Raw genomic sequence first — 18,927 nt, 5'->3', positions numbered from 1 at the left:
TTGATTGCTGTGCTTCAGGCCTGCCTCCAAGCCGAGACTCGGGGCTTCCAGCTCCTAGTGTGAGCTGTGGGAGGAGGGAAGAAGTGGCAAAGAGACGTCTGCGTGCTCATTATCGAGCTAAAACTGGGCGCAGGGCTACATTAAGAACATTATGCTCTATTTTAAGCTGGTCAAGTGACAATGTCTAGTTTACATCTCCTTCCAAGAAGTGAATCAGTTTACATTTCTTCTCTGTGCCCAGACTCCAGGCAAAGTCAGAATTAAGGCTCAAGATAAAATAGAAAGTTTGCTGTGGATGGGTGTGATGGAGTGGGACTTCAGCGTGGCCACAGGCAGATTCCTCATGGAGTAATCTGCAGCCATTGATAGCCTTGATAAACCCGCTCCTGGTTTTGTGTGTGTGTGTGTGTGTGTGTATGTGTGCGTGCGCGTGTGCGTGCGTGCATGCAGTCCCACACATATGTATGCTTATGTGCCTTTGTGTCTGCACATGCATGCAGATATGTGTACATTTAAAATGTGCATATGCATGTGTGTATGTGTATGTGTTTGTGCATGTTTGTGTGCATGGGGACACTCTGGTGTGAGCAGGGAAAGGCAAATGGCAGAAATGCAGCCTGACACCATAATAATTAGGACCCTGTCCTGAATCCTTCCATATGCATAGCAAGTTTGTGACCTAGATATTAGGTCATGGCCACTCAGGGCCACTAAACCTAGGGCCTTTCATGTTCACCCTGAGCAGGGTTCATTTGGGTTCTAAGTACAAATACTAAATGGGGACTATTATGTTTCCCTTTAAATCTTTGATCAGAAAACCTCAATTCCCTAGGTCAACCTTTCTGCACTTTCCAAGGTGGGCTGCTAATCTGAGAATGAGGTCCCTGCCACTGCGAGCATGAGGCTAGCAGGAGAGCCCACCTGTTGCTCCCCTTCCCCACCTCTCCGTGTGACGTGAGTGCCCTGGAGCCTCCTGGAGGCAGCATCATGGCCTTTTATGTCTAAGCACAGTGGGTGGCATCAGCTTGCAGCAGAATTTGTTGCCAGAAAATAGGAGAAGAGCTTGCGGTGCTGGCTAGCGGGCAGGGGGCCATGTAGAAGGGTCCTGCAAATCCCACGATTGCAGTTCTCACCACTCAAAACTGCTGCAAGCCTGCTTGACTTCATGGTGATTTTGGTCTTTCAGGCCAAGAAGGGGAACTATGCCTTCCTGTGGGATGTGGCAGTGGTGGAGTACGCGGCCCTAACGGATGATGACTGCTCCGTGACGGTCATTGGCAACAGCGTCAGCAGCAAGGGCTATGGCATCGCCCTGCAGCATGGCAGCCCCTACAGGGACCTCTTCTCCCAGAGGTAAGCACCTCCAGCCAAGGGGGACTTGGCGGGTAACCTTCTTATTATAACCTTCCTCAGCCCTGACTGTGTCCCAGCACGGCTCCCCCCACTCCATCTAGTTCCATGCCAGCCCAGGATGGAGAAGAGCAAGTATGCGGTCCCTTCCCATGAAGGTACACAGTCTCAGTTGGAGCCATGATGTGGGCAGAGCATGCTGGCCTGGGGCATTCAGTACAATGGAGAGGATTTTCTAGAGGTGGAGGAGGGCAGAGGAAAACAACTGACCAGCCCCCCAGGGAGGCCAGGGAGGACTTTCCAGAGGAAGTGACACCTGAGGCCTAAAGGATGAGGATGAGTTAGCCACCCAGTCCCAGTTATTTGAAATTAAGTGAATAATGAATTGGATCCAACAAGGATGCAGTAATTACTTATTATAAGTAATAGGAACTTCCGACATTGGCTTTCAGTGGGAAAAGTCAGTGTGGGAAGAGTCAATGTGGAGACTTGAAAATAGTGTGGTCAGAAAAGCATATTGACCCTATCTTCATGGGCACGTGGGCTGAGGAGGCCGATGGCACCTACTGAGGCAGGCAAGGGACCTGCCTTCCCCTGCAGAGTGGACGGTGGCTCATGACTGCCTCCTTCCCACACTCCCCAGAACAGCTTCCTGGTAATTAATACTAGCAAATGCTAGGTGTAGGGGGCAGGATAGTGGGGGAGGAGGGCTGAATAGGGGTGGGTATTCTAGCCGAAGCAAGGGCACATGGATACCCTACAGCAGAAATGAAACAGCATGTCCAGCGTGTATTGGCTTTTTTAGCTTCCCATGTAATTTGCTGGTGGGAGCCCATCCTTTGTAGAGCCTGTTCTTCTCCGGACACTGGGGCGTGATCAAGTTTCCAAGTGCTCAGCCTGCACACCTGGCCAGATTCCTTGTGAAAAATAATCTGTCATCACCATCCCACTGCTTCTGCCAGAGAAGCTTGCCTTAGTCTTTGACTAGGTGTATTGGCCTCACCAGACAAGGTGGAAATGAGGACATGGGTCAGCTCAGCGGCCTTTTCCCAGTAGCCAGTCTGCTACCTGGGCTCCTCTTCCCAAGGATGTCTGTGCCTCGGGCCCACTGCTCACACATGTCTATGAGACGACATCCTGGTGAGTAAAAAGGGCAGGACTGAGGAGCCCAGAGAGGAATCCCTAAAGACAGGCTCTGCCTTTGGCCCACCAAAATCCAAAATGATATTCAAGTGAAAAAACTGGCATGGTACCCAAGCTTAGGGGCAATACCAGTTGGCTGGTAAACACAGATATCCCATCAGTAAGGATGATCTATTTGGAGGGTCAAGAGTGGTTAGAGATCCATCGTTTAACACCTTAAAGCTTACAGAGGGTCACTCAGCCAGCTCCTGGCAGAGTCCAGAGGACAATACAAGTCCCTGAGTCCCACTCCTTCACCCACATTGCTGTCGGACCTCCAATCCCTACTGCCTTCCTTCTCCTACCTTGGAGGTGTGGGTTAGGGCTTTGTGACCATGAGCACTTGAGCCTAAACCCCATCAGAGATAGGCTGAGGAGGACACCCTGTGACCCATCCATTCAGTAGCTTGTTTGCAAAACTGGGAAAAAGGGTAGAATTATCTAAGTTAAATGAGGCTTTTGCATTTTTGTTTTGTTTTGTTTTCCTAGAATTTAATCAAGTATACATTCTGTGCCTCCCTTTGCTCCCTGTAGCAGAGATGACCAGGGAGAACAAGGGGTAGAGTTTTATTAAGTGTTACAATTAAAGGCATGAAGAAGGAATGACTTCTGTCTAGGATGTGTATAGCATTGGTGTTCTTGAGGTGTACTCCAGCTGGTTTTCTGAGACAGGAGGCTCAAGGCATTCCAGACACCATCAACCTGTGAGCACCTTTCTGGAACAGATGGTAAGGGAGCTGGGGTGGGGGTCAACAGCTAATGTGCCCCCAAACCACAGTCATGGAAGCCCAGGGTCCCAGTGAGGGAAGCATAGGGTCCCCATGTACTTGAACTGTCTAGAGAGCTCCAAAGTCTGCTGAAGTGACTGTTGGCACACTGGAGAGAAGAGAGGAGAGAGCTTGCTTCCCAGCTGGATTGTTCAGCAGTCCCAAATCAGATCAGGAGGAAACCTAAGAATATTCAACCCAGAGAAGGAGATGAGCAGAGAGAGGGTGGTTGGTCACTTTCAACATTGTGACTGCTTGCTGGGATGGCCCTACGGGGCAGTCGGCCAGGACCGGTGTGGGGGTGTAGGATCCCAAAATTCAGGCTTGCCCTTGAGCAGGCCTGTTCATTATCTATCAAAGTGCTGACCCTGAGGTTCTTTTCAAAATTTCACCCAATAGAGACTCTGTTGGCTGCTCCCCCAACACCAGAAGTGACCAGAAACAAAAGTGCCTAATCCAATTTCCTGCTTATTCTGGTTATTACTCTTTGCTTTCATGAGAAGGCCATGTGCTCTGTGACTCTAAGTAAATGTCCCTAGTAGGCTGTGCTGGCCTCCAGAATTATCATCACTTGCCTCTTTGTTGCAGCCCCTCTTAAACTGGAAGCATCCTCCCTCCCCGACCTGGGCAGATGGGTCTCTACTTGGAGGGAACCCTCAGACCTCGGGTTGCCAACTTACTATGGCCAGTGGTTCTTCAAGAGGTTCTGTTGTATGGTGCATACAGAACTATGAGGTGCTCCTAGTTGGGAACATCATGCCTGAGAGCAGGAAGGGGGGCAGATCCAGAAAGCAATGCTCCATGCCATTTACAGAAAAAAGGTCTTACAGAAATAGACCCCCAGTCTTACCTGGAACTGCAGTAACTTTCTTTCCCTTAGGCCTGTGAATTAAGCTATTTCCTTGGGTGCAGATACGTTCCCTTGCTTTGGCAGAGGACGGGGTCTATACACTGCACCTTGTGTGTATGGTGGGGGTTGAGTGCTGTAACCTGTTTGTGAACCATGGTGTGCAGAGTAGGCATTCAATAAATGTTTAACAACTTAAGAGCCATTTATGGAGCACCTGCTGTGTAGCAGGGCTCCACAACTATTGACCAGAAGAAAGCACCTGCAATTACATCTGTCTGGAAAAATAGAATGACTGGCTTCAGAAAGCAGCTATGATCACTCCAGCTTACTCGTAAGCAGGAGTATAGATTATTCTGGTGTGCATTAGTTTAGCCTTGTTCTAGGACTCATTTGGTGCCCGTGACTTGTTTTATCTTTCCTCCATTGCTTACATATTTAAATTTTCCTTTTGATTTGTTTGTTTTTATTTTATTCTATGTTTTCCTATAAATTGCCTTCCATTCTTCCTGGAATAATATCAGGCATAAAAATACATACAATTAAAAGGAGCAGAAAGAAGGCAAGCTTCAGCAGAACTTAGCAGCCTGCCTAATGCTGCTCTCAGTGAGTGGAGGAGTAGGAATCAGACCCTACAGCCATGCTCTGGCCAGAGTCTCGTGGTCCCCTAAACCAGAGCCTGACTCTCCAAGAGCAGGCTGACTGCACTTAGCAACCTGATGTTCTGGAAAGAGCGTGGCCTCCCGAGTCAGCATGACCCAGCTCTGAAGAGCAGCATTGCCACTTTCTGATTGCTACTGTGGGCCAGTCATCTAGATGTTCATTCAGCCTCAGGTCTTCAAGATGTGAAACTGACATTATAAGAACGACTTTACAGGCTGTTAGGAGGATTAAGACAATGGAAAATGATCAGTCCCTTCTATGTTCTCAGTAAAGGGCAGCGTAGGTCAATACAGGACAGGATAGGGCTGCTGGTCAATGTGGCCATCAGACCATGCCACTGGAACTGGCTTTTAGGGAACTGTGATTACTTGCCAGATCTTGAGCTGAGGGGTGGCCATATGTCCCGTCTTTTCATTTTGTCACAATAATTCTGTGGTAGGAGTCATTATGATCTCCGAATTTAGAAGTAAGAATGCTAAAGTCAAGAGGTTGCCTGACATGGCTGGTCTGGGTTTGGACCATGAGAGCAGAATCTATACGAATATATACAAATTCTGCGGTCTCTCCTCAGCAAGCCAGGAGCCTACCCACGAGGCTTCTCACAGCCCAGAGATCCTGCCCACCCAGTCCTGGGGTTCCTCTAACTGCCAGGAGGCCCAGCTTCTTTGGACCTGCCAACGGAGACTTAGATGATGGCCTTTCAGCCTGAGCCAGTGGACAGCTTCCCTAACATGTCCAGAGCCACACAGTGGTGGTGGGACACTGCTGCTGCCTAGTCCATCATGGGATGCGCCATGCGAGAGGTCTGTGGCACTCAGCGGCATATGGATCCCAAGCCCAAACCACACAGATCCACATGTCAATCACGGATCTGTGTCATCACCAAGCCCCTATGTGCACAGCAGCATTTTAAGTCTTTTGTGCCGACTTGTGTCCTTGGCCCTTAACAGACATCATCTCATTATCTCACCATGACCATTTTTGTTTAGATTAGTTTTCATGATTCTGTTAATACATTCATATTTATGTTGATGCAACAAACATTCATGGATGGCCCAAGTTGGGTTGCCACTGTGCTTGCTCGGGAGAAACCATGGAGAGTAACACATAGCCCCTGTCCCAAAGGATTTCCTCACCTGGAAGGCTCATGGGTCTGTCTTGCAATGATGATACGGCCAAGGTTAACAGGGGCAAGTCACTTGTCCTGTGATACTCAGCTGAGATCTGGTGCCTCTATAGCCTGCTCTTTGCCCTGAGCCAGGCTGTTCACAGCCCGTCAGAGGCCATGCTCTGCTGGGCCCATGATGCTGACAGGTCAGAAGACACCCCACCACCACCAGCCCCGGGCTGTCACCTTTCCTCTCCACCAGTCACAGCTCATGCATGGTCACAGAACTCAGCCTCAGCCTGTAGTCATAGTTGGCCCGCAACATAGGCCCAGGGCAGAGACTGCTCAAATGGCCAGTTGGAAGTGAGCTTTTCCTGGCTATAAAGAACCACTGCCCTTGAAATGTGCACACCCGGGGGGGTTAAGAGTGGTCACCGCAGGTGTTATCACCTGTATATCATGCAGTATAACCATGAACCAGGCTTAAAAAAATACCCCCCACCCCAGAAGGAAAAGCTTGGGTATGAGGAGCCTGGGGACTGCCAGCTACTACTTGCTCACTGTTCAGACCCCTGGATTAGAGAGGGAGTCCATCACATCCCACAACAAAGGAAAACCACCATCCGGACACCTACATGGGGAATAAGGGAAGAGCATGGGTTGCCCTACCTTGGTGAACAGGATAGAATGCAGATTCCTCTCACACCTTCTCTAAGCCCACATTCTCAGCTCCTCCTGTTTTACTGTCTTCATCTCCCACCATCCTCCTCCTCCCCACTGCCTCTCTAGAGCCTCACTGGCCATATTGTAGCCTCTCAGATATACAGATCACATAGCTGAGAACAAACTTGCAAGCATGGCTGTTGTCTGTCCTCATTCAATGCCATCCCTGCCAACCACAAATTGACCTTAGCAAGATATGTTACTTCCCTATGCCTCCTTTTCCTTCTCTGGAAAAATGGAAGGAACCATCTCAAAGGGTTGACATGAGAAGGAAACACTATTTGTCAAGAGCTTAGGCTATATCCTGGCACTTAGAATGTATTAGACAAGTGGGAGCTATTTGATGACTAACCTTCCTTCAGGTGTGTGCTCACCCTGTTGCCTCCTTGATGAGGTCCTCCCTGTAATGCCCCCGTCTGGACCACCCTCCCCATGCACCATTTCTTAGCACTTCTATCTTGGTATCATAGTATTGATCACAGCCTCTGTCTGTATATTATTGTTTCAAAGTCCGTGTATAAGTCTCTGGACCTCACCCAGAGGTGCTGAACATCGTACATAGCCTAAGGCAGATGCTGAATGAATGAATGAATGAATGATTCGGTGAATCCTGGTAGGAGAGACTTACAATGTGGTTATTGAAGTTTGAAAGGAAGCATTTTTTAAGTCCGTAGTCTGAGTGTTGCCTCAGCCAGTTCTGTATGTTGCCCCTGATCCCATGTGAAGGGTCCTTATGTGCTTTGCCACTGAACCTTATCCACGGGCAATGAGACAGGGTGGGTGGGAGCTTTGAGGCTTTTGAGGAGGAGAGAGAAGAAACCTGGAGTGTGCCGGGGGAAGAGCACTTTGCCTGCAGAGGGGAGGATGGGTTGGGGAAGGGGACAGCTGAGGCAGAAGAAGAGCTGCCATGGCTCAGCGTTTTCTGTGGGAGGGCCAGCGTGCTGCGGAAGGGGCCGGGGTCCCCAGGACCGCGCCAAGGAGGCCAGGGGCCATGGCTTCCATGGCTGGTGTCTTGCAGGATCCTGGAGCTGCAGGACACCGGGGACCTCGACGTGCTCAAGCAGAAGTGGTGGCCGCACCTGGGCCGCTGTGACCTCACCAGCCCTGCCAGTGCCCAGGCCGACGGCAAAGCACTCAAGCTGCACAGCTTCGCAGGGGTCTTCTGCATCCTGGCCATCGGCCTCCTCCTCGCCTGCCTGGTGGCCGCCCTGGAGTTGTGGTGGAACAGCAACCGGTGCCACCAGGAGACCCCCAAGGAGGTCCGTGCCCCGAGTCCTGCTTCTCCCTTCTGCTGCCCAGAGGCAGGAGAGTCCCCCGGGGCGGGCTTTCTTCCAGTTAGTACTTACCAGAGTCACCTGTGTGCAGACAGCCATGTTTTACTGGAGGGCGAGGGGGGGATAGTGTCCTTGCTTTTGTTCGATTTTAAAGCAAGAGAACAAATGGAGGGGATGTTTTGATGCTTGACCAAAGGGCCAAGGCCCCAGCCGTGGCCACTAAAGTCCTGTATTTATCTGTAGAGCGGGTGCAGCATGAGCAGCGCCAGAGGGCCCTTCCCTACCCTGCCCCGCCCATGTGCCTCCACCCTGACCTGGAGAGAACAACTGTAGGGTAAGAGAGGAGACTCATTCCTTCCTGGTTCTCTTTGCTTTCCCATCAAGGGCCACAGGGCTCTGCTCTTCCGGCATGCAAGTAGGGACCGGGCCCTGCCTCTCCCATCCTCCCTTCCTCCCTCTCCTCCCTCATCTTGATAGGGTCCAGCCTTGCCTATGCCCCTCCAGGCCCGCCCAGCCCAGGGAACATGGCGGCTCTGTCCGGACTCCGTGTTCTGGCACATTCCCCGCCTTATCTGTGGTGAGCACGAGCTGATTCTACCCACGACACTTCCTTACATTGGGGTTTTGCTTTTCTTCAAGCTCTTTTTTTTTTTAATGGGAAGGCTTCACACCCTGGAGTCAGTTCCCCTAAGGGAGGGTGGCAAGGCAGGCCTTTTGACTATTTGATATTCTGCCAGCAGAAACCTCCACACCGGCATGGAGGCGTAAGCCCAGCCACTCCATGGTAGGCCTGCCACTGTGGGCTACATACAGCTCAGCTTCTTCTGAATTATCATCAACAGATCATGTTGACACAAACAGGTGTAAATTTCAAACACGATGCAGCAAAGTAACCAGCCCCAAATCCAAAGAGGCAGCGTCGCCATGGCCACCGTCTCTGCAGCCTGGAGGGACTGGTTGGCCACAGCCCATACATCAGTCTGTCTTGGAACCCTTGGCCGGGTGGGGGAGGGGACAGACTCTCCATTCATACGAGGCATCCCACTCTCTGTCATCGCACTTAGCTTTTGCTGGAAGGACGTTGCCGTTTGACTCAGTGTGTTGGAAGTGTTCCAGGGACACCCATCTTCCTCTTCTGCCTTCTGTGTGCCTCTCTGCAAGGAAGTGCAAAGCCTAGGTCTCCCATGGCCTCATGCTTCTCCTTGTTACCCCTGGGCCACAGGAGAGCAGGAGGGAGGAGACTTAAGGGAAAAGCACTGAAAGGAATGGTTAATGGTTCTGCCCAAGCTTCTTTGTGTGTGTGTGTGTGTGTGTGTGTGTGTGTGTATGAGAAAGTCATGGGGAGGACCTGTGAATTATTTTGATGAGTAGTTTTAAGGAAAGGCCACAGATCTGTCTTGTTACCAACCTGCTTCTCACCACCAAGGCTATATGCACAGAGGCATCAGAGTACACACCCAAGGAAGGGTGGCCCTGGAGTTACCTCCAAGTGGGACCAGAGAGGACCAGATCCCATTGTATCCAGGCTCCATGTTGTTTGGTTTGGGTCTGGTGTTTTTCCAAACCCAATCAGCCATAGCCTGATTTCCTTTGTGCAAATGTCCTTGGGTCGGGGAGCAGGAGAAGCTCTCTGGGTGGGTGAGCATCTCACCATCATGGAGAGGCTGACCTGGGATGGCATGGGCAGAGCAGGTGCCCAGGCTCAGCCTTCCAGAATGTCCTTTATGAGCCAGGTGCTGGGAGAGGCCATTCTTCCTCTGGATTGGGTGTCCCCATCTGCTTCCAGTCTTCATGTCCCTTTACATCCCTGTTTAGGTTTTAGTGATAAGCCTAGCCTAGGCATCCCAGAATGAATAGTCACCGTGTGTGTGTGTGAGAGAGAGAGAGAGAGAGAGACAGAGAGACAGAGAGAGACAGAAGGACAAGTATTTGGGTCGATTGTTGGAGAGACATAGAAGGCAGAGATGAAAGAGAAAAACACAGAGAACAGACTAGGAAACCAAAGAATGACCTAGCTACGAGGAACAGCTCTCTTCTTGCCAGTAAGGCATCCTACCTTCTCTCTGGCTTCTACATAAGCCCAGGACCTCAGGCGCAAGACAAGAGGATGAAGTACATTGGTCCTACCTAGAAAATGTGGAAATTCTGCCCCTGCCACCAACCTGCTTCCAGGTAGGAATGAGGACCAACGAAGAGGCAGGTTAAAAAGCATAGTAGCTGCCTTTCTTTCTGCCAGCTCCTTCTGGTAGAAGAAGGAACTGTCCCCTCTTTTTCTTGTTTTTATGGGTTTCTGATTTTCAAATGAAATTTCTCCCTTCCTCTTCTACTTCTTTTCATAAATATGCCTATAGGGGCATAGCCCATGTCCTCAGGGAATTCACCTCCACAGGGGCAGATGTGTCAAGCAGAGAGGTTGACCAAAGCAGTCTTCATTGGTCAGGACCATTCTCAAGTGAGCAGAAGGTACCATGGATGTACTGAGGTGCACCCAGCCCAGCCTTGGCATGGTGGGGACTTAGGGGGCAGGGATACTGGTTACTGAAGAGTTCTTGGGGCTTGGAGTTGTTAGAAGTCAGTGTTAAAGGATTGGTACAGATCGTAGAGCTGGAGGTGAGATCGGAAATTTAGGCAAGGTGAATAGCATTGAGGTAAATAGTCCTAACTGACCTCCCACCCTCCGACCCCCACCCCCCACCTGGAGCTCTGGGGACTGGAGAGTCAGCAACAGCAGGGGGAGGTGAGTGGAGAAGGCTGGACCAGGGACCAGGGGCTTTCTCTGAGGGATCTGAGTGCCAGGCCAAGTGATTGGGACCTCATCACATAGGGAACAGAAACCAGGAAGGCAACACAACACAATATTAGAAGCATATCTTTCACACCTTCCACAAATAATAATGATCCTTAATCCAGAACCACTTTGTGGTACTCATTGCCTGTGTTTTTTTGGAGCAGTGTTTGCACTTAGGTGAGAGTGTCTGGTTAGTCTTAGAATGCTTCATCTGGGCCCTTGGCCATATTTCTTAAGAGCCAGAAAGCTGTCTTTGGGTGTAGTTCTAGTTGTGTTTAATGGCTTGTGTTGAGATGCCTTCAGACTTTAGACACCTACTTGAGGAAGAATAGTAATGTGCGCTCAACCCCTTAATATTCATGTGGATTGGGGCTCATATTTTTTCTAAGGAATCAGACTATTATGTAGTTACCCAGTGCAGGTGAGTGCGGCAGGCTCTCTGCTTGCTGTAAAGAGCCACCCTCTAGATTTATGGGGGAAGTGGAGCCATTGCTCGGAGAATAAAATATTCATGAAATAAAGATGAGAACCGCACAAATGGGAGATGACATGAAGAGTGAGGGATGAATCATCTGTCACAGGGCTGGGAGCTTGGAATGCTTGTACTGCCTGCCTCACCTGCCCTCCCCCAGGCCCTGCTTCCATCACAGACGGGAGCTGGCCGAGGCCCAGGTGGCCAGGCATCGCCGCAGATGGCCAGCTGCACTCGGTGGGAGATTTATTTCAAGGGGCTCTCCCTCTGGCTGCACACCCTTCTCTGCCTCCACTCCTCTGACGCTTCATCAACTCCACATAGAGAATTTTCTCTCCTGTACCTTTCCCCTCTTCCTTAATGCCAGCCTCACAGCGTTGCCCTGAGGTTCAATAAAGGGAGGTGTGCAAAGTGCCAGAAACAGCACCCGCCCATGGGCCGTGCTTGGTAAATGGCAGCCTGGGGGGGCTCCTCCCTCCCAAGGACCTTGTGATGGGCAGTCATGGGCACAGGGGAAGACAAGTCACATCGTGTGGCACCTTGTCCGTGCTGGGAAAGTTACACATTATCTTCTTACCTGTCCTGATTTTCTTTGAGAACATTGGAGGAAGACATCCTTCGCCCTGGAGAAAGAGGAGGCAGAAGTGACAGGGACAGAACTGGAATAAAATGACATGTTTGCCCCTGGGTGGGGTATATGCAGAAGCAGGGGTTCTTACCTAACATCTTCAGGATGATTTGGCCCATGAAAGGTATAAGCTGGGCTTTTTCTTGAGCCAGAATCCTGGCTCCTAGTGTTGACATCCTCTGAACCCCAGTTTCTCTCTTCTGCTGAAAACCAAACCTGGCCCAATGGCTACACTGCCGATATCAGACCTCTTAGCACGAGGGGGAGGAGAGTGAGTGTATGTTGCTGCCCTTATTCCAGGGCCTCCCAGCAGGAAGGCTGTGAGTGCTTGTCATACACCAGTGTGCACCTCACAGCCTGTTCAGACATCACTCCCGTCTGTCTGATCTCCCCTGCTCACCTCCACGGGCTGCCCCCCTGCTCCGTCACCACCATGCATACGCACTCAGGCTGACTGCAATTCCAAGTTGCTGCGAATGGTTTACCTGTCTGCCTGCTCAGAGTCTGCTGGCGCTTCTCCACCTCTGCATTCCCATCACTTAGTGCAGTCCCTGCAATGGCAGAGCCTCTCGTTACGAGGTGATGGATCTAACTGAAGTATCGAGTACCTTCTATATGCCAGGGACTGAGATGGATGCTTTACCAAGAACATTAGCTCATCTGGTATTAGGAGCTCAAAAGTGTTTATTGAATGAATGAACCAGTCTGGGCTCCTATAAAGAAAACGTTATTAATGTTAAATTGTTGTGTAATCATTGCAGCTGGATCAATGGCTTTCAGTTCTGGCTGCACATCAGAGGTGATTAATCCTGGAGCTTTTTAGAAATATAGATGCTTGGGCTCCATTCCCCAAAGGGTAGGGTTGGGTGGATATGGACAACTCTAATTTCTAAAAGCCCCATGCCTGCTTCTGATATCCTGCCAAGGGTGAAAATCATGGATCTACACCATCCCTCCAAAGGGAAATTGGGAGCACATAGCCTGCATAGTGGGAGAGAGCCCAGGTTTGGGAACTGGGTAGATTCGACTCTGATCCTACACTCCACTTACCATGCAGTTATGTGACCTTGAACAGTTGTGTGAGCCTCGTCACCCCTGCCTCAGTTCACCCCTTTGTATACCTGCTGCTCCCACCTCTGATGGAAAGTGTCCATTAGCTGTCTCTTCTTTTCGCCTTCCCCTGTGAAATGTGTGAGTGCTCCTAATGGAAGTCTTTCTCGTGATGCTCTGAAAACTGTCAATCATCTCTTGAGACCACTTCATTAGCTGTTGAACTTCTTTGCTCTTACCCAACCACTAGTCTCAGACTCCAGCCCAGGCCTTTGGGGCTGGCAAGTCTTTGGAGCAATTTTTTTTTTTTTTAAGATTTTATTTATTTATATGAGAGAGAGAGAGACAGAGATAGCAAGAGAGAGAGAGCACAAGCAGGGAGGAGAGGGAGAAGCAAGCTCCCTGTAGAGCAGGGAGCCCAATGTGGGACTCGATCCCAGGACCCCATAATCATGACCCCAGCTGAAGGCAGACACTTAACCTACATAGCCACCCAGGCACCCTGGAGTAATTCTTAAGAAGCTCATATGGATGGTGTTTCTCCCAGCTGTTGGGTCTCATTTACAACCGGGGGGGGGGGTCTCAGTGGTAATGGAAGGACACCTCTACAACCATCCCAGTCAGGTGCGAAGTCCCTCATCCCATTTTTGTTCCATCCCAACTTAAAGTAAAAGCTATTGGACACTAAACAAAGTCTGTTCTAACAAGTCCCACGTGTAACTGGCTGTTACATAGATGATAGTTTAGTTAATTACCGTTTTCCAGTATACTGAATTTTTTCCACGTTGGTGAACAGCGGCTTAATTACAGAACTTTATCTCTCTGCAAGACAATGCCTGGGAGAGGGTCCCCAGTCACCTCTGTTGGTGCATCTGTCATCATGTTTAATATGAGGGGAGAAATGCAGAATTTGGCCGATTCAGGGATAAATGCAGTCTGTGAATTTTATGTCATATTCAGGGATGTTTGACTAGGTCAGTTACCTACAGTAAATTAATGAAGACAGCAGCAAGTTTCCATGCGGTTGAACACCAAAAACTTGAGATAATGAGGATGTAAACTGATGTAGTTCACATAAAAAGTCCATTATTTGAATTTGCATAACATAATAGAATATCCCATTTTGTCTAAAATATAGATAATTATTCAAATCACTCCTGCCTCTTTCCTTGAGTGGGCGGATTATTTCCACCTCCTCGTTCCTTGGCCAGGGGCCACTGGAAATGACTTGGTGTATGCTAAATCTGTGGCCCCGGGTGACCCAAGATTATGCTTCCGGGCTTTACCACCCAAGGTGGTTTTCTCCACCTTGCACTTGGACTAGACAGCGGCGGAGGAAGCAGGCAGCTGAGGGATGTTGTGGCCAACTCAGAGCCAGATTGCCTGTGTTTTCAGGGGGCGTGAGGCATTTTCTTTAGTTCTCCTCATTTTGCCATCCAGATAAACAATCACATATGGGCAGCTCATGATGGCACCTTGTTCCTCCAGAGTTTGTTTGTGTTGGATCTACTGGCAGTAATCGAATTTGAATAGAGTGAGGTTCTGCTGGGGGCAGGGAGGGTGAATTACTTGACTGCATTTGGGGCGGAAAGATTTCCCTGGGAAGTCTGTTCAGTTGGTGTGGACATTTTCTCTGGGTCCTGACCTGGAGAGGTTATAGGCTCATGACTGACCTCAGCTGGAAGTCGATCCCCACAGCACAGCTTTATAGTTCTTGAAGTTTTTTAATCTGTCCTTACTTAACTTGAGGCATGAGAAAAATTATTTAGATTTAGGAAACTATTCAAGCTCTTTCCTCCAAAAATACTGATTTGGGAGGTAGTTGGGCTGTTCCACACCTACACTCTGGGCTGACTTTTATTCTAAACACTTTGGTATTACCAGACCAAGTCCTCACAGCTGTGATTATCATGCTAGATTGGTGCCTATACCCAACCAATTTGAGAATCCTACTCTCTGAACCTCTTCTCCCTCATACTTCTCTGGTAAATGACTGCATCTCAGAGACCTCTTTTGCTCACATTTTTCTTCAGAGGATTTTGGGTGGTTGGTCTCCTCCCAAAGCTCTCCTTCTGTTTTGTGTCTGTGGCATTAGGTAGAGAGGGCTCCTTTCACTCAGTCTCCACTCTCGACTCTGTGCCCTTCTTGGGCAGGAAGTTCCCCTTTCTCTTTCTCTAGACCCCAGCAAAATGGGCAGCATCTCCTGAACACTTTTCTGAGAAAAAAGGGTCACGTGCTTTCTTCTCACCACCAGAGTGAACAGGGCTGGGGCCAAGATGCTTGCCTTCCCCTCCAAATTAGTCCACTCCTAAACTTGACTTCTTTCCATCCCCAAAAGGATCCTTAAAGCCCTGGAAAGAAAATCTAAAGGAGGAAAAGATGAGATTATGTAACTAACCAGTTCTCCTCATGATCCCAAGTCCAGTGGCCATTGGTTTTCCTTCAGTAGAAACTGAAGGCACTGCCAACAGCTACACTCAGCTCATCCAACCTTCTACAAGCTTTGCTGTCTGTAAAGAGAAGGGAGGATTATATAAGTAAACCCCAGAAGTGTCTGAAGTTCTCTCTCAACTTCCCCAGCTTCCAGGATCTCTGATACTTGTCTTTCATCCTTCCCATACTTTGAAATGAAAATAACCAATAGATACGGAGATTTACCATCATAGTCATGGCACAGACTTCGGCCAATGCAAATGAAAGTGCTGTATCAGCAGTTTTTCTGGAGCACATAGCAACCATGAGAAGACTGGAGAAGCAGGATGGGTGTGGGGCAGGGGTCAGGCTTGTCTACAGAGCTGGGAGACAAGAGATAGGAGGATGGTCATGGAGCAGAAAGTTTGTTGAAGTATTCCTACTGTATTAGAAGGATATTCAACTCTTTTCTATCTCTTTTTATCTCTTTGTTCAGGATTCAGATTCAGTCCTATTGTCCTTGCTTGGTCATGGTCCTGCATCTTAGCTACAGGTGGGGCAGGCACCTGCAAACTGTTATCTGGTGAGGAAGAAGTAATTCCCCAAAGCACACAAACCATGGTCTTCTTAGGAAGAGATAATTGATCCATGGTGGCCCTAAAACAACAAGGGACTAATATAGCAGTTTAAAAAACTATTAAAAAATAGATTCATATGCAAGAATAAAAACCAATAGATAAAACACAGAGAAAAAGGCAAGGTTGCACAGACCTGGATCAATATGCTATAAGGTAGTTGAGAGAACTTGAATTTGGCATCTTGTCTTTCTTGCAGGCTTTAAAGAGTCTGTGAAAGACAGCCCATGCATCACATTTAGTTAGGCTAAGTAAAGGTCTGGTCCTCCCCAGCCACTTTCTCCAGTGTCACCTACGACAGTTGCTACCCTGAGATGTCCTCAACTTGGAGCTGGTTTCCCAGCATCAGTGAGCTGAGCTCTGCTGTGTGGGGTTTCAGATCCCTGGAATGTTGGTTCTGCCCATGGGGCCCTGCCAGCAACTTCTGATGTTTCCATCTGGGACACAGTGTCAAGCCCCATGGTATCTTCCATCCTGAAATCAGTTGGCTTTCTTATTCTCAGCTTTGCTCTTGGCCTGGGATGAGTTCTTTACTCTCTTGTGGGGGTTGTTAGTTTTCTTATTCCAGGAAAGGTTCTGGAAAAGATGGCTTGTGTCCCCACAGAAGCCAACCTCTGTCTACCAGTCATGAACTTGGCAAAGGTGTGGAGAGAGCAGTGGCCCTGCCTTCACCACGCCAGGAGGCATTGGGAATAAGGAGCAAAGTGCAGAAGCAACTTCCTTGCTCGAGGAAGGCTGGATGGAGACTTCATGGGGGTTAACCACCCATGAGAGAGGGGTGTTCACGCCAGCTACTCAGGGTGGTCTCTCCTGGAGAAAATCTCCCACCAGCCTCCTAGGAGCTCAGAGCAGCCACTGGAATGGCCCTTAAATGTGTATGGTTCCTTCTTTTTCCTTTTGAAAGTTCATTCAGGGCTTCTCCATTGTGTGGTATTTGTAACGACGCTACAAGACAGATTCCTACCGAATGGATGCCACCATTAGACAGCCCACAGTGTTCTGTCTCAGACTGGAGCTTTGACATGGCATTTCTCTAGCAGTCTGACCTCAGAGAGAAACATAGCAATAGCCATGAGCTTGCCTACCATGTTGGCACTCATGCTGCCTGAAAATAGGAGTGAAACTTTGAGCACCTCATCGAGGAGCTGGTGTGGCTTCTCTGTGGACACCTGGTCTCATGCCCCACCTCCTAGGGGCGAAATGAACAGCTAGAGTACATCTTCTTTGTCTTTTAGGAGCTTCCAAGTAATTTGGCCTCCTTGATTTATTTTAATATTGTAGACAAAACATCAGGTTTTTGAAAAGAATGATATTTGTTAAGCACACAAAAACCATTTCCTTGCTACCATTTACCATATGGAGAAAGAGTCAAGTGTGAGGGTCACCATCTTGGTGATCTCAATCCTCTTGATACCAGGAAAGTCACCTGAACCCTGAGAAGTCCCCTTCCTCACCATCTCCTCCATCTTCCTCATCCAGGAACCAGCCCCATGAGCCTTGGAGGCAGGGGCGTGCCTGCTTGCTGGCATCTCTGGACATTGTGCACAGGGAGAATGGATTTTCAGGGGTAGCCAGGACTTCACTTCCTACTCCAGGCTTCCCAGGTTGCCCATCACAGGGTTGTGATTCCAGGGAGGACACTGATCTTCCCGAACCCAGGCTTCCTCTTGTGGATGACGGAGATGATCACACAAGGCTTTCTGAGCATTGTGAGCTCTATGGCAAAAAAAAACTCAAGGACCAGTTCCCTTTATTCCCACGGGAACTCCTTTATTCTCCTTCTGTCTCTGCCGGTTCCTCAAGGCATCTTCTCACAGGGTTGCCTATGGGTATGACAGGGGTTCTAAGCAGAGTGAGGAGGGGAGGCACATGTTGCCAAAGCCTGCTTGCTGGGTCTATGCTACCCAGGGCCAGTGTCCTAGGCTACTGGTTCTCCAGATAACAGAGGGCCGGCCATCCAGGTGAAGGGGTGGTGGGAGGATTGGGGGGATGACCCCACAGTGTCCACAGGCTGAATAGACCTGGGGTCTCCAGGCCTCCCAGAGTTGGTGGAAAGCCCGCTGTGGCTCATCTCAGGGCTCAGCCTGACCTTACTGTGCTTTCCCTCCAGGACAAAGAAGTGAATTTGGAGCAGGTTCACCGGCGCATGAACAGCCTCATGGATGAAGACATTGCCCACAAGCAGATTTCCCCAGCGTCCATTGAGCTTTCCGCCCTGGAGATGGGGGGCCTGGCTCCAAGCCAGGCCTTGGAGCCCACGCGAGAGTACCAGAACACGCAGCTGTCCGTCAGCACTTTTTTACCCGAGCAAAGCAGCCACGGCACCAGCCGGACACTGTCGTCAGGGCCGGGCAGCAGCCTGCCACTGGCCCTGAGCAGCTCCGCCACCATGCCGTCCATGCAGTGCAAACACAGGTCGCCCAATGGGGGGCTGTTCCGCCAGAGCCCAGTCAAGACCCCCATCCCCATGTCCTTCCAGCCTGTGCCAGGAGGCGTCCTTCCAGAGGCCTTGGACACCTCCCACGGCACCTCCATCTGACCGCGCCGCCCGCCCCGCCGATCGTCCATCCACCCACCCGACCAGCAGAGCTTTTTAATACAGGAAAACCACAACACAAACCACACACACACACACACACACACAGAGACTCTTTCATTTTTCTTGTACATACGTGTAAATAATGACAGAATGGAGTGGGGTAAAAGTGTATTTTGAATATTCCCAATTTTCGAAGTCAGTAAAAAAAAAACACAAAAACTGTATGAATGACTTTGTAAATTTTGTTCTATATGAATAAAAAGGCAAATTACTTGTGATCATTCTGAAGTGCCAAAGAAGCCCCCTATTCCTGGGCCTTTCTGAAGGCAGGAGGGGGTGATCAGATAAGGAGCCCCTTCCTGCTGGGGGAGAGGGGAAGATGAGCAGCTATTCCCTTTAGAGGAGCCCCAAATGCTGCTTGTTCCCATGTCCCATGGTTTCCTGCCACGTTCCTCTGCTCCTGGCCCTTTGTTCCTCTAATCCTCTTGG

At 49.6% G+C, this 18,927-nt stretch overlaps 1 protein-coding gene across 2 annotated transcripts in view; it reads left to right on the top strand.

The window, feature by feature from the left end:
• Positions 1-18,716, top strand: part of GRID1 (glutamate ionotropic receptor delta type subunit 1) — a 694,055-nt gene extending 675,339 nt beyond the window's left edge. Inside the window, exons 14-17 of one of the 2 annotated variants that reach the window (XM_047703441.1) lie at positions 1,187-1,353; positions 7,659-7,899; positions 8,158-8,248; positions 18,010-18,126. In XM_047703441.1, the coding sequence (XP_047559397.1) occupies positions 1,187-1,353; positions 7,659-7,899; positions 8,158-8,247 (498 nt within the window). In that variant the 3' untranslated portion in view covers position 8,248; positions 18,010-18,126. Of the gene's footprint in view, positions 1-1,186; positions 1,354-7,658; positions 7,900-8,157; positions 8,249-18,009 lie in introns of both variants that reach the window. The other variant, XM_047703440.1, reaches the window with a different exon arrangement.
• The last annotated feature ends 211 nt before the right edge of the window (positions 18,717-18,927 follow it).

This window comes from Lutra lutra, chromosome 14 (genome assembly GCF_902655055.1).
Source record: "Lutra lutra chromosome 14, mLutLut1.2, whole genome shotgun sequence".
In the NCBI taxonomy this organism is placed as follows: Eukaryota; Metazoa; Chordata; class Mammalia; order Carnivora; family Mustelidae; genus Lutra; species Lutra lutra.
The sequence above is the reverse complement of the archived record's forward strand: the minus strand, read 5'-3'. Positions and strand labels throughout refer to the sequence as shown.